Source organism: Mustelus asterias, chromosome 19 (genome assembly GCF_964213995.1).
Source record: "Mustelus asterias chromosome 19, sMusAst1.hap1.1, whole genome shotgun sequence".
In the NCBI taxonomy this organism is placed as follows: Eukaryota; Metazoa; Chordata; class Chondrichthyes; order Carcharhiniformes; family Triakidae; genus Mustelus; species Mustelus asterias.
In genome coordinates, this window is record NC_135819.1 from 14,457,062 (window position 1) to 14,473,147 (window position 16,086).

General features: G+C 46.6%; 1 protein-coding gene and 1 long non-coding RNA gene across 5 annotated transcripts in view; one reads left to right on the forward strand and one right to left on the reverse strand.

The window, feature by feature from the left end:
* LOC144507797 (uncharacterized) overlaps positions 1 to 16,086 on the forward strand; it is a 266,778-nt gene that overhangs the window by 111,838 nt on the left and 138,854 nt on the right. The gene's annotated exons all lie outside the window — the stretch shown is intronic.
* Positions 1 to 16,086, reverse strand: part of kri1 (KRI1 homolog) — a 57,744-nt gene that overhangs the window by 33,837 nt on the left and 7,821 nt on the right. For all 4 annotated transcript variants that reach the window (XM_078235051.1, XM_078235052.1, XM_078235050.1 and 1 more), the window contains exons 5-9: positions 13,754 to 13,805; positions 12,295 to 12,344; positions 10,341 to 10,431; positions 7,430 to 7,507; positions 2,755 to 2,858 (exon numbers count right to left, since the gene is read on the reverse strand). In XM_078235051.1, the coding sequence (XP_078091177.1) occupies positions 2,755 to 2,858; positions 7,430 to 7,507; positions 10,341 to 10,431; positions 12,295 to 12,344; positions 13,754 to 13,805 (375 nt within the window). The remainder of the gene's footprint in view (positions 1 to 2,754; positions 2,859 to 7,429; positions 7,508 to 10,340; positions 10,432 to 12,294; positions 12,345 to 13,753; positions 13,806 to 16,086) is intronic.

The window sequence follows — 16,086 nt, forward strand, 5'->3', positions numbered from 1 at the left end:
GTAATCCCTTCAACATAGAATCCATACAGTGCAGGAGGCCATTTGGCCCATCGAGTTTGCACTGACAACAATCGCGCCCAGGCCCTATCCCCGTAACCCCACGTATTTACCTTGCTAATCCCCCCCTGACACGAAGGGGCAATTTAGTATGGCCAATGCACCTAACCTGCACATCTTTGGAGTGTGGGAGGAAACCGGAGCACACGGAGGAAACCCACGCAGACACGGGGAGAATGTGCAAACTCCACAGAGTCACCTACCCGAGGCCAGAATTGAACGTGGGTCCCTGACGCTGTGAGGCAGCAGTGCTAACCACTGTGCCGCCCACCACCTGTAATTTCTGGTCCCTCGAGTATCCCCAATTTCAATTGCTCCACCAACGGTGGCCATGCCTTCAGTTGCCTGGGTCTAGCTCGGGAAGACCCTCCCCACACCTCTTTGCTTTTAATAGAATCCCAGCTGGTTGGTGAAGTCAAAACCAAGACACAGAGCTTTCCTTTATTGAGAGAGGTTCTTGACTTTGTTCAGTCTTACAGTGCGCCTCTCACCACCAGTGTCCCAGCTGTCACCTATTTATACGTGTTCGAGGTACATAAATAATGCCCTATGTATCCAGACTATAGAATTAACATACCATAGTTTTCCCCCTGGAGCGGATGACATTAGAGTAAAGACAGTCGAGGTAATGTCATCTGACCTAATCATAGAATCCCCACAGTGCAGAGAGAGGCCATTAGGCCCATTGCGCCTATACCGACAACTCTCTCATCCAGGTCCTATCCCCGTAACCCCATGCATTTACCCTAGCTAGTCCCCCTGACACTAAGGGGCGATTTAGCACGGCCAATCCACCTAACCCACACATAATGGCCCTGTCTGTCTCTCTCTCTGTCTCTCCCTCTCTCCCTCCCCCTCTCTCCCCCTCTCCCTCCCTCCCTCCCTCTCTCCCTCTCTCTCCTCCCCCCCTCTCTCTCTCCTCCCCCCCCCCCCCCCCCCCCCCCGACTCACTACCCGTGGTAGGTTTCCTGGCGAATGACTGCTGATTGCGGCGGGATTGGAAGATCCTACCAGCAGCCAATGGCGAGCCAAGCCAAGGGTGGCACAGAGGTTAGCACTGCTGCCTCACACCACCAGGGACCAGAGTTCGATTCCCAGCTTGGGTCACTGCCTACATGGAGTTTGCACCTTCTCCCCATGTCTGCGTGGGTTTCTTCCAGGTACTTTGGTTTCCACCCACACTCCAAAAGTTGTGCGGGTTAGGTTGATTGGCCATGCTAAATTGCTCCTTCGTGTCAGGGGGTTAGTAGGGTAAATAAGTAGCGGTATGCGGATAGGGCCTGGGTGGGATTGTGGTCGCTGCAGACTTGATGGGCCGAATGGCCTCCTTCTGCACTGTAGGGATTCTATGAAACTCCACCCCTGGAAAACACACCGAGGGGGATGGGAGGGAGTGGAAAATCCTGGCCAATATCTCCTTACGTGTCATTCTTTGATTGGTGTACTTTGCTTTGTAATGCCTGCGTGAAAGGCCTTGGGACCTTTCACTACATTGAGTTGTTGTTACGTAAATGTAAAGATATATCTTTTTTTAATTGCTACAGCTAATCTTTGCAAAACTTCCAAAGTGCACTCTTGCCATTTGTGGTCAAAGCCAACCCCTGAGTAAGCGTTATTGAGCTTTACCTTATAAATGATGTAGAACATAAACTGATAAAAAGATAGCAACGCTCAACAAAAATACCACTGCTGATATTCAATTTTAAATGGCTAAAGGTGTATTGTGCAATGAAGCAGCTGATTGTGTCCATAGTTCATCTTTCTACTGCACTATTTTAAAGATGCCATTAAATCATTTCAGATAAACACTTTGGCTCCAACATGAACACTGTCACGCACTATTACCTCAACGAGTTCAGAGGGAGGACCTTATTTTCAAATTGCTCGAACATCATCAAAAGGAACAAAGTTTTACATCAACGGGGACTAAGTAGGAAGGGTCGAGAGCTTCATGATTTTAGGTGTCCAGATCACCAACAACCTGTCCTGGTCCCTCCATGACGACACTATAGTCAAGAAAGCCCCACCAACGCCTCTACTTTCTCAGAAGACCAAGGAAAATTGGCATGTCCGCTACGACTCTCACCAACTTTTACAGATGCACCATAGAAAGCATTCTTTCTGGTTGTATCACAGCTTGGTATGGCTCCTGCTCTGCCCAAGACCGTAAGGAACTACAAAAAGGTCGTGAATGTAGCCCAATCCATCACGCAAACCAGCCTCCCATCCATTGACTCTGTCTACACTTCCCTCTGCCCCGGCAAAGCAGCCAGCATAATTAAGGACCCCACGCACCCTGGACATTCTCTCTTCCACCTTCTTCCGTCAGGGAAAAAGATACAAAAGTCTGAGGTCACGTACCAACCGACTCAGGAACAGCTTCTTCCCTGCTGCTGTCAGACTTCTGAATGGACCTACCTTGCATTAAGTTGATCTTTCTCTACACCCTAGCTATGATTGTAACACTACATTCTGCACTCTCTCCTTTCCTTCTCTATGAACGGTATGTTTTGTCTGTATAACACGCAAGAAACAATACTTTTCACTGTGTCCCAATACACGTGACAATAATAAATCAAAACGTCAAATTAAAACGATGGGCAGATGAAAGACTTTGATGCCGTCAGGCCTGCTGAGACTTTCCAGCATTTTCTCTTTTGGTTTGCGAAAGAATTTGAACACTGGCACTTATCTTACCTCTCTTCCTCCTCATCGAGATATCTCTTATTGAGAATATAGTCCCGCAGAAACTTCTCTCCCTCGTCCAGCTGAGGATCATTCCAGTAATCGCGCAGATATTTCTGCATCACAAAAGATTGGGAATCAGTGAAGGAATATATTTGGAGTAACTTCAGTAATTCATAAACACTTAGCAAGGTGCTACAGTGGTGCGGCATAGCCGGGAAATAGACTTAAAAGGTTATCATTCTGGGTGCTGCCTTGGGAAAGAGAGAGCAGCGCAGGCAAGACACTTCCCTCAAAGGGAGGGAAGCTTCAGGCAAAGATATTACACCATTCCAACAAGAGACCACTAAATCCTCAGATCAGTGCATTGCAGCAGTCTCGTTATCCAGTGACCAGCAGAACTATTATCATAGAATCTCTATAATATAGAGGAGGCCATTCGGCCCATCCAGTCTACACCAACTCTCCAACAGAGCTTCCGCCCAGGTCCTATCCCCATAATCCCATTTATTTACCTTCGGACACTAAGGGTCAATTTAGCACGGCTAATCCACCTAACCTGCACATCTTTGGACTTTGGGAGGAAACCCACGCAGACACGGGGAGAATGTGCAGACTCCACACAGACAAGGCTGGAATTGAACCTTGGTCCCTGGCGCTGTGAGGCAGCAGTGCTAACCACTGTGCCGCCCCAATATTGACTATATTAACATAGAATCCCTACAGTGCAGAAGGAGGCATTAGGCCTATCGAATCTGCATCCACTCTCCAAAAGAGCATCTTACCAAGACCCGAACACCGCTCTACACCTCCTCCCCCCCCTGTGCTCACAACTCTGTGCATATACCATGATTAATCCACCTAAATAACACATTGTTGGACACTAAGGGGCAATTTAGCATGGCCAATCCACCTAACCTGCACATGTGGGAGGAAACTGGAGCACCCGGAGGAAACCCACGCAGACATGGGGAGAATGTGCAAACGCCACACAAACAAACAGTCACTCGAGGCCGGAATCGAACCCGAGACCCTGGCGCTGTGAGGCAGCAGTGCTAACCACTGTGCCACCATGCTGCCCGCTAACCTTAACAATATAATCTGATGCTACCTGGGTTTACACAAGATTACATTTCAAGACATTATTTTTCTCAATACACTTTATGCATAAATTACATGTGCCAACAGTAGAAAGTGATTTTGTGGTGAAGGGGAACTTTATAACTAATATATTTCAGATAGAGAGAGAGAGAGAGGGCACAAATAATGTAACCTCTGACTTAGATCAATGCAACTCGAAGCAGGTTACTAACAAGCATGGAAACAGCGACTGCCTGTGCTTCATCAGCACATGCCCATCACAGCACATTCGAGTTAAGTAATGCTGCAAGTTTTGAGTTGGGCAATGCTGCAACTAAAGGGACAGCAAAGGTTTGTGGAATGCAACTTGACACAACGTCTGCGATGAATCCTGCAATTCTGTACACGTAGAATGCGCAGCGTGACATGCTGCTAAAGTACTACAGTGCAGCCCGCCTCCAAATGGGTCTAGGCAACAGCACAGTCTCTGCCCTTGCGTCACCATCAGGCCATCCAGTGCTAAAGGGAGAAATTCCTCGAAGTCGGCGATTTTATATTTCAAAGCAGACCCAACTAGAAGGCACTTAAATTTTGACCAGGAACGGTGTTTGTAAAACAAGGTTTACATTTAAATAAAAAGAACAAATCAGGAAAGACACTGATAGAAGTCACCATGTGCTGATTAACACCATTTACCTGACTCTTGTAATGTAAAAGAACAAGTAGCTTGACAGAAGCATGAGACAAAGTGTTACTTTGGACAATCTTAAAAGTAATTGGACTTCGATACTGGTATATACACAGGGTAGGCCCCTCACTGAAAAGCTTCACCTGGTCCAGGGGCTACACTTTAGGATCATAGAATCGCTTCAGTGCTGAAGGAGGCCATTTGGCCCATCGAGCCTGTACTGACAGCAATCCCACCCAGGCCCTATTCCCCTTAACCCCACGTATTTACCTTGTTAATCCCCCTGAAACTAAGGGGCAATTTAGCATGGGCAATCAACCTAACCTGCACGTATCTTTGGACCGTGGAAGGAAACCGGAGCATCAGAGGAACCCACGCAGACACGGGCAGAACTTGCAAACTCCACACACGCACGCACACAGACAGTGACCCAAGGCCGGAATCGAACCCGGGTCCCTGGCGTTGTGAGGCAGCAGTGCTAACCACTCAAACTTTGAACACTCCTGGTTTAAAAAAAATAAGTTGCTTTAACACTCATTTAAAAGAAAACTTTCTTTCAAAGTCACTTATTTAAGAAAGTATTCAAATGGGAAATAGCTCATCTTTAAAAGCAGATTAATCCTGAGGGCAGCCAGTTTTTAGACAAAATTATACGCGAGGCTATTTCGGGATTAAAATTTGGCCAGAGTACTGGTGAAACACTTCCTTGTCGGGTAAATACATTCAACCACAGTGAGCCAATGACACTTGCTGACATCAAGAGATCCATTGTTTCGACTAGAATCAATTCAACTCAGTTATCAAACACAAGGGAAATGCAAAACTCGGTGATGTTAGCAAATGCGCGGTCAACAATGGAAAGCTCTCAGAGGACTGAAACTCTCGTGCATGAAAGCATTCGAAGCACAGAAACTTACAGATCTAATCTCCGATATTATTGCAGGGTAATCACAAAATACCTCTGAGCCTTATACACAACTTCACGCAAGTGAAGTTGCTGTATTGCTACATGAAACTGTAAGAGAGAGGTTTTTTAAATATTAACGTCCTCCATTCCTTGAAGTCTCACCACACCAGGTTAAAGTCCAACAGACTTTATTTGGGAGCACGAGCTTTCGGAGCGCTGCTCCTTCATCAGGTGAGTGGAGAGTTGGGCTCACAAACACGGCATATAGAGACACAGACTCAATTGCAGGATAATGGTTGTGATGCGAGTCTTAACAGGCAATCAAGTCTTTACAGGTACAGATTTTACAGGCGGCCTTCAAGACACACGACAACGCAGAATCGCCGAGCGGAAACTGATAGCCAAGTTCCGCACACATGAGGACGGCCTCAATTGGGATCTTGGGTTCATGTCACACTGTCTGTAACCCCCACCATTTGCCTGGGCTGCAAAATTTTACTAACTGTCCTAGCTTGAGACAATACACACCTCTTTAATCTGTGCTTAACCCTCTCTCCACTCGCATTGTCTGTACCTGTAAAGACTTGATTGCCTGTTAAGACTCGCGTTGCAACCATTATCTTGCAATTGAATCTGTGTCTATATATGCCGTGTTTGTGAACCCAACTCTCCACTCACCCGATGAAGGAGCAGCACTCCGAAAGCTCGTGCTACCAAATAAACCTGTTGGACTTTAACCTGGTGCTGTGAGACTTCTGACTGTGCCCACCCCAGTCCAACGCCGGCATCTCCACATCACCCATTCCTTGAAGCACTGACTGAGGCACGAGCAACTGTGGCCATCCTTTATGTGAACACCCAGTTAGACAGCTGCATGTGCCTGCTTTATAACGGGTCACTGATCTGACCATTTTCTCTCCCATCCACAGCTCAGGGATATTACAATCCTTTGGAGCAACTGCTCCAGCCAGGATCAGCTAAGAAAACAATTTTTCTAGTGCAGTGGAATGGGAGAATCGCGCGGGCGGGCATGCACTGGATTCATGCATGCACTCCCGCCGCGAGCGCATCTCCCAGTGCTGGATTCCTGGCGTCGTCTGTGCTGGAAACCGGCGGGATGACCAGGTGTGCCATTTTAATATAAATGTAATTAACGGGCCCGTGACTGAATTCTCTGAGCCCGTAGCCTCTCCCACTCCACCAGAGTGTTTCACTCTAGCAGGGTTTACACTAGCTTCCCACTTTCGGAGAACGATCAGGACAACCCTGCTGGAGTGATTGGGGGGGGGGGGGGGGGGGGGGGGGCAATCGGTGCTCCTGGGCATGGGCACCCTGGCAGTGCCAGCCTGTCCCCCCTTGCACTGCCCAAGGGGCAAAGTGCTCATGCCCCCAGGGGGCACCTTGGCACTGCCCATCAGGCAGGGGCAATGCCATGGGGCGGGAAGTCCCACTGCCACTCTGCCTAGGGATGGGTCGGGGGAGGGAGGGAGGCCAGCGATCGGGGCGGGGAGGCGCTTGAACTCCCACTGAAAAGAAACCAGCGTGAATTACTCCAGTTTTCCCATGAATTCGACACTTGGAATTTTTGGGGGAGAATTCTGACCATTATATTTGAAACCTCTTTAGTGTGGTTAAGTACCACATCGCGTAATGCATTTACTTGTTGCAACATTCATACCACTAAAGTGCCAGGCAATGACTATCTCCAAAGAAAGAGAATCTAACCAGCACCCCTGAACAATCAACAGCATTACCATTGCTGAAACCAACCCTCTGCCATCAACATCCTGAGGGGATCACCATTGACCAGAAACGTAGCTGAACCAGCCACATAAATAATGTGGCTACAAGATCAGATCAGAGACTCCCCAAAACCTTTCCATCATCTAAAAGAAGCAAGCGAGGGGAACATCTTTTGCGCTCATTTTTAATATTATGAGATCATACATACACACACAGAGATCTCATGTCTGCTCATGCCAAGTTAATAGTGATAAAGAGAGGGTGCTCACCATGTCTTGCATATCCTCTTTTGCTTGTAAATCATTTTGCCCTTTCAACCAGTTAATGTAGGATTCTTCCTCTTCTTCCTTTGAAAGTGGAACAACGATTGATCATTATTGTAAAAATAAGACATTTTTGTCGACTGCCATGAGAAATGTGTTTTTGATAGAAGGGCCCCTAACTTCTTACCCCTTTTCCGATACGTAGATGACATGCTTGCTACAGCTGAATCTGTCGCTGAATGTAAGAATTTCCTTGCGCACCTTATTGTGACCCATCACGCAGTCAAGTTCATCTTTGAAACGGAGAAGTCCAATGAGCTCCCTTTCCTTCGTTGAGAAATCTGCTAATGGGTTCTCCACTACTGCCTGTTGCAAGCCTACCATTACAAAATGCATTGGGATTCCTACAGCTCCACGGGCTACCAGATTGTCCTCATCAGCAACCTCGTAAATTGGACCCCAAGCCATTTGCTCACCCTGCCAGCTTGATGCTGAAATAGGGCGTGCATCAAAACTATCCTGAAGGAAAACTGCTACAAGATCAGATTATTGCGTATCGCACATGCCGACCAACGAGCTACGGCTAACGACTTGAAAAGTACCCAATCTCAGGGTAAAGTCTCTCAAAAGTTTGAGCATTGCTGTGCAGTGGACCTTTCCACTAAGTGGAGTTTTTCACGAACAGGATCCTGTCGCCAAGCCAAAAACAGACATTCTGTCTCCCACACAATGAGTAATACGGTACACAAATTTCAGTGTTGGCGCAATGCCAGGCTGTATGTCTCAATGACTGGTGGATCGTATCAAGCAGCTGGCCGTTTGCAATAGACAAAGCACTGACTGTACTCAGCCAATCTGTGCTCGGACACTCAGAACATAATGTCGAATGTTAGATGGGATTCTGCGGTTGGACAGCACTTGCTGGACAAATCTGATTGTGGTAAGAATTACACGAACAGCCAATCTAAGATCATCAGTCAGGCTCACAATGTAGCTCACTTGCTAGAAGGTACATATATTCACATGCAGGGACCTGTCCTCTGAAGGTAAAAGGAATAAGACCAGACATTGCACCTTTTTGGGATACACAAATGCACGGAGGGGCGGCATAGTGGTTAGCGGTTTGGGTCACTGTCCGTGCGAAGTCTGCACGATCTCCACGTGTCTGCGTGGGTTTCCTCCCGGTGCTCCGGTTTCCTCCCACAGTCTGAAAGACGTGCTGGTTAGGTGCATTGACCCAAACAGGCGCCGGAGTGTGGCGACTAGGGGATTTTCACAGTAACTTCATTGCATTGTTAATGTAAGCCAACTTGTGACACTAATAAATAAACTTTAACTTCCTGATACATTCACCATGGCAATAGCTTGGCCAGTTAGAGCCGACTTGCCAACTAATTAGCACCCCTTTCTTAGAGCAGTATAAATTGTTATTCCCTATGAAATTTGGCATTCTTGCATCTGTCCTGATGACAGCAAGATGAAAAACATCAACAGCATATCGCTTTTTTTCCAGCAATAGTAGACACTTTTCACAACTGTACGGCATGAGGAAGAAATGAAAATGTGGAAACGGGAAAGTAAAAGGGCGGCACAGTGGGTTAGCACTGCTGCCTTAAAGCACCAGGGACCCAGGTTCGATTCCCGGCTTGGGTCACTGTCTGTGCGGAGTCTGCACCTTCTCCCCGTGTCTGCGTGGGTTTCCTCCGGGTGCTCCGGTTTCCTCCCACAGTTTGAAAGACGTGCTGGTTAGGCGCATTGACCCGAACAGGCGCCGGATTGCGGCGACTAGGGAAATTTCACAGTAACTTCATTGCCTTTTTAATGTAAGCCTACTTGTGACACTAATAAACAAACTTTACTTTAACTTTACCCTAAAAATTTAGACCGCCTGATTTTAAACAATACGGTTAAGCAAGATCAATGTTGCTCAGTAACCGAAATCAGCACTGACCCCAAAACCTGTGTCATTAGAATATTGAAAGTGGGATGTGTTGAGCGTTAGCTTATTAATTAATAGAAAGGATTATTTGTTTTCTGCTCATTTCGGCCTTTCCCCAGCCACCACTTCTTTGAAATGTTGCATTGACAATAAGTATGGAACATAGCATAACATGTCTCACGTATGTTGACACAAGACCATAAGACACAGGAGCAGAATTAGGCCATTCGGCCCATCGAGTCTGTTCCGCCATTCAATCACAGCTGATATTTTTCTCATCCCCATTCTCCTGCCTTTTCCCCATAACCCCTGACCCGCTTATTAATCAAGAACCTATCTATCTCTGTCTTAAAGACACTCAATGACCTGACCTCCACAGCCTTCTGCGACAAAGAGCTCCACAGATTCAGCACTCTCTGGCTGAAGAGATTCCTCCTCATCTCTGTTTTAAAGGATCGTCCTTTTAGCCTGAGGTTGTGCCCTCTGGTTCTAGTACACAATGCTGTGGAAATATTACAATTTTTGTATGGAGTGTTAAGGCAACAATAAAAATGTGAAATGAAAACAGAAAAGCTGGAAATATGCCACAGGTCTGGCAGCATATTTGACAAGAGTTGATGTCTTGAGTCATCTTCATACTCAACTCGAAATATTAATTCTGTCTCTCTCTCTCTCTCTAGATGTTGCCAGACCTGCTGAGTATTTCCAGCACATTCTGGTTTTATTTCAGATTTGTTTAATTTGCTGATGGAATGTGGGTGTTGCAGGCTAGGCCAGCACTTATTGCCCATCCCATTTCCTGCATCCACAGCATTTTGCTTTTATAACAATGTGAAACTGAGTGATAAATTAGTTGCCACACAAAAAGAAAATTTCTGCTGCTAATGGGTGTGACAACCTGCATTATCCCCAGACCTGTCACCTTCCCCACACAGTTATTGCTGCAGAGCGACCAGGAAATGGATAAGAAATAATCACCTTCTCCTCTTTAGATTTCACCCGCGGTTTCAGAAAACCAAAGTCACCATCGTCGCTGTCCTCGTCGCTGTTTTCAACAAACTTGCGAAAACTGCAGAAAGCATAGATCCGTCAATTAGAAAAGCTATGCACAAACAATCACAATGTGCATTTTCACCGAAACCGAGTGGCCTGGTAGGTTAGCGTAATATCTTTCCCCTCCCATCTCCGAATCCTGCTCAGGCCACCCAGGTGATGGGAGTTACGGCCCCTGTCAGCTGCAAGGGCGACACCTAGGTGATATGAGCTCCCATTTCACATCAAGAAGTCTCACAACACCAGGTTAAAGTCCAACAGGTTTATTTGGTTTCACGAGCTTTGGGAGCACTGCCCCTTCATTGATCAGGTGTATCACTCACCTGAGGAAGGAGCGGCGCTCCGAAAGCTCGTGAAACCAAACAAACCTGTTGGACTTCAAGCTGGTGTCGTGCGACTTCTTACTGTGCCCACCCCAGTCCAACGCCGGCATCTCCATTTCACATCGCCAGCACAGTTTCAGTGAGCCTTCCTCTGCCCCTGTTAGACCATGCCTGGAGTATTGTAGAGGGAGCAGGCAGGGCCACAGTTTAACATCTCAACCGAACAACAGCAACTCTTGAGACTGTAGCACTCCCTCATCGCTGCACTTTTTATTAATGTCACATTAACACTGCAGTGAAGTTACTGTGAAAATCCCCCAGTCGCCACACTCCGGCGCCTGTTCGGGTACACTGAGGGAGAATTTAGCACGGCCAATGCACCCTAACCAGCACATCTTTCAGACTGTGGGAGCACCCGGAGGAAACCCACGCAGACATGCAAACTCCTCACAGACACGGATCTAAGCCGAGAATCGAACCCGGGTCCCTGGCGCTGTGAGGCAGCAGTGCTAACCACTGTGCCACCCATACACGTGAGTGCCATTCTAGATTTTTCTGCTCAAGTTTCCGGAGTGGCGCTTGCACCCACAACCTTCTGATTCGGAGGCGAGAGTGCTGCCTGTTGAGCCACAGCTAAAGCGAGACAGCAAACATAAAGGCTCGGATGCAAAATTGGTGTCAAGTTCTGCAGGATAGCCAATGTAACTCCCTTACTCCACAAAAGGAGATGGGATTAGGCAAAATATAGGGAAGTTAGCCTCAACCATTGTTTGATTAACTGTCTATCGCATGAGGTCAAATTAAATGTACTTGTCATTCAGGGCCAGATTACAAAAGAAATGTGAGCAGCTTGACATAATGCATTGAAGAAATATCATGGCGGTTATATGAAGATGATTAGGTGGATGTGGTTTATACACATTTTTAAAAATATCCAATAAAGTTTATATTGTTTGTTTATTAGTCTCAAGTGAGGCTTATATTACACTGCAATGAAGTCACTGTGAAATTCCCTGAGTCACCATTCTGGTGCCTGTTCGGGTAAATGCACCTAACCACGTCTTTCAGAATGTGGGAGGAAACCGGAGCACCCGGAGGTAACCCACGCAGACACGGGGGAGAATGTGCAAACTCCACACAGACAGTGACCCAAGCCAGGAATCAAACCCAGGTCCCTGGCGCTGTGAGGCAGCAGTGATAACCGCTGTGTAAGAGACATCTGGCAAATAAAATGTCACGTGGATTAAAAACAAATTACTGCGGATGCTGGAATCTGAAACCAAAAAAGAGAAAATGCTGAGAAGTCTCAGCAGGTCTGGCAGCATCTGTAAGGAGAGAAAAGAGCTGACATTTCGAGTCCCAGACGACCCTTTGTCAAAGCTCAACAATGTCTTGTGGAATTAAGAGTAATGCAGCCAGAGGGACAGGAAGGTGGTCAGAGCAACTGGTAAGGTTAAAAGGAAGGATATTAGACTGGAAAAGCAATTAGGTGGACAAATCAGGAAAGTTCTAATTGCATTCAAGCTTATCGCACGGACCAGCTCCCACATACTCACTTTTCTCTCAGCTGTTTCTGTTCCTCCATATAACTGGGGTATGTTGCTCTCTGTAACAAGACCCAACAACACCTGTCACCATCACAAAAGCAAACCAGCATTATATATATTGCAGACACTTTTAGAATAATGGTCTACAGAGACTTCTTCAGATGCCTACAACATTTGAAAGCGGAGGGGAACGTCGTTGACAAGTTCACTGAAAAATATTCTGGCTTCTCAAGCTACCAAAACCTGCTTTATCAAGCCAGTTACCTTCCATGATGGCCTAGTGGGTAAAGGTACGACTCTGTGTAAAGCGGCAATGACTGACTGAATGATCATAGGCTTGTATGCAGGTCTGTACTCAATTAGCTGATTTCAGCAGGGTAGGAGTGGGAAAGCTGTAAGTGACTTTGGCTATATAGCGGAGAATTACATCAGCCAGAGTCCTCTGGTGACTGCTGTCGAGTAACCCTTGCTGGAAGATATGCATGCACTAGCGACAAGCGAAGAGTGTTGAGTTCAGCCTGGGTCACTCCCCGTTTAGACATAGGTGAGGACCAGTTATTTGGGAAAGAGGCACATTGCTCATTCACGTACATCGCAGCTTAGGTTTTACTGTGTTAAGGGCATTATATTATTGCAAGTTAAGCTAGTGTCTCTGAGAAAGGAGAGAAGAGAGTTGTAAAATTGGGGAGATAAATGTGGTCTCTCTAGAGCAAGTCTACCATCAGTCCACACACTGCTGATGAGAGCACAGACCTGGTGGGCAGGTCATGTCATCCATATGCCGGACGATCACATACCCAAGCAGCTCCTTTTTGGGGAACACACTCAAGGCCTCCCTGAAGTCGCTTGACATAGACACGACCACCTGGGAAACGCTGGTACAAAACCGCCCTACCTGGCGCTACCTCATCCACAAGGGCTGTCAAGCTTATGAAGCAAGGTGCAATGCTGAAGCACAACTTAAGCGCGAGCTGCGCAAGTCCAGAGCCACCAGCGCAACAACTACAGCGCCTACACAAGTTTGTCCAATATGTGCCAGGACATTCCGTGCCCGAATTGGCCTGATCAGTCATCTTCGGACACACCGCATCTAACCTCATAATGACTAATGGTGTTGAGGTCCTCATCGACGACGATGGACGAACAACAACACTTGACATGAGTCATGAATATGTCAAACAGTTCCACAGATTCAATACAGAATCATGCTCATAGATAATGATCTCAGGTAGTCAGCTAATTTGGACACTTAATCTTACTGAATCTTTGGAAATGACTAATAATCTCCGTCTGGTAACCAGAATCTCTCTTCCCTCCCCGTGGTCACGCTACATCAGAGTGAGAAACGTAACCAAAAAGGTGAAACAACTGCATAAAACACACAAAAAGCACGTACATAATCCCGCCTCCCACAATACAGGCCACATCTACCGACCCAGGTAAATACACAAACAAAATAACTTCCTACCTCAATTTTAACTCTCGAATCCTCTTCTGCACTGTCTTCATCTTCATATTTCCTTTGTAATAAAGGTTAAATACGTTAGAGAAAGAAACAAAAAAATGCTCCGGTTATACACCTCCTGCACAAAGATAATGGCGAAACTTGACATCCGTCGGAAACACTTTGCTTCGCGAGGTAGTTTGCCCTACTTGGGTTATTCGAATTTTTGATTCTTCCTCCAAGCCTTCCTCGGATAGAGTTCCTTAACAGCATGCTGGCAAGGGATGGATGGAATTCTTCTCCTAACACGAAAATGGGAAAAACATCCCCATAAGGGATAGCCCTCTAACAAAATGTTGGTGAGTGAGTACAATGTTGGTAAACGTGAGGTCATCCATTTTGGTAGGAATAACAGCAAAATGGACTATTATTTAAATGGTAAAAAAATTGCAGCGTGCTGCTGTGCAGAGGGACCTGGGTGTCCTTGAGCAAGAATCACAAGGAGTTGGTTTGCAGGTGCAGCAGGTAATTAAGAAGGCAAATGGAATTTTGTCCTTCATTGCGAGAGGGATGGAGTTTAAAAACAGCGAGGTTATGTTGCAGCTGAATAAGGTGCTGGTGAGGCCACACCTGGAGTACTGTGTACAGTTTTGGTCTCCTTACTTGAGAAAGGATGTACTGGCACTGGAGGGGGTGCAGAGGAGATTCACTAGGTTGATTCCGGAGTTGAGAGGGCTGGCTTATGATTAGAGACTGAGTAGACTGGGACTATGCTCATTCGAATTCAGAAGAATGAGGGGAGATCTTATAGAAACATATAAGATTATGAAGGGAATAGATAAGATAGAAACAGGGAAGTTGTTTCCACTGGTGGGTGAAACTAGAACTAGGGGGCATGGCCTCAAAATAAGAGGGAGCAGATTTAGGACTGAGTTGAGCAGGAACTTCTTCACACAAAGGGTTGTGAATCTATGGAATTTCCCTGCCCAGTGAAGTAGTTGAGGCTATCTCATTGAATGTTTTTAAGGCAAGGATAGATACCTTTTTGAACAGTAAAGGAATTAAGGGCTATGGTGAGTGGGCGGATAAGTGGAGATGAGTCCATGAAAAGATCAGCCACGATCTTATTGAATGGCGAAGCAGGCTCGAGGGGCCAGATGGCCTACTCTTGCTCCAAGTTCTTATGTTCTTAAAATTATGGGAAAGCATGGCTTTCAAGTGCATTTTTACTTTTTTAAAAAGATTATTACAGAGACAAGTAATTGCCAGCTTCTCACAAAGGAAGCTGTCTCCCGACTAAAACTGACTTCAAACATCTCTGGGGCAGTGTGGGTGATGTGTGTGTGTCTGTATGGGGCAGTGTGGGTGATGTGTGTGTGTCTGTATGGGGCAGTGTGGATGATGTGTGCGTCTGTATGGGGCAGTGTGGATGATGTGTGCGTCTGTATGGGGCAGTGTGGGTGATGTGTGCGTCTGTTGGGGCAGTGTGGGTGATGTGTGTGTATGGGTGGAGTTGTGGACAGTGCGGAAGGATATTGCAGGTTACAGAGGGACATAGATAAGCTGCAGAGCTGGGCTGAGAGGTGGCAAATGGAGTTCAATGCGGAAAAGTGTGAGGTGATTCACTTTGGAAGGAGTAACAGGATTACAGAGTACTGGGCTAATGGTAAGATACTTGGTAGTGTGGATGAGCAGAGAGATCTCAGTGTCCATGTGCATAGATCCCTGAAAGTTGGCACCCAGGTTGATAGGGTTGTTAAGAAGGCGTACGGAGTGTTAACTTTTATTGGTAGAGGGATTGAGTTTTGGAGCCAGGAGGTCATGTTGCAGCTCTAGAAAACTCTGGTGCGACCGCACTTGGAGTATTGCGTAGAGTTCTGGTCGCCGCATTATAGGAATGATGTGGAAGCATTGGAAAGGATGCAGATGAGATTTACCAGGATGTTGCCTGGTATGGTGGGAAGGTCTTATGAGGAAAGGCTGAGGGACTTGAGGCTGTTTTCGTTAGAGAGAAGAAGCTTAAGAGGTGACTTAATAGAGGCATATAAGATGATCAGAGGATTAGATAGGGTGGACAGTGAGAGCCCTTTTCCTCGGATGGTGATGGCTCGCACGAGGGGACATAGCTTTAAATTGAGGGGTGATAGATATAGGACAGACGTTAGAGGTAGGTTCTTCACTCAGAGAGTAGTAAGGGCATGGAATGCCCTGCCTGCAACAGTAGTGGACTCGCCAACATTAAGGGCATTTAAATGGTCATTGGATAAACATATTGATGATATTGGAATAGTGTAGGTTAGATGGGCTTTAGATTGGTTTCACAGGTCGGCGCAACATCGAGGGCCGAAGGGCCTGTA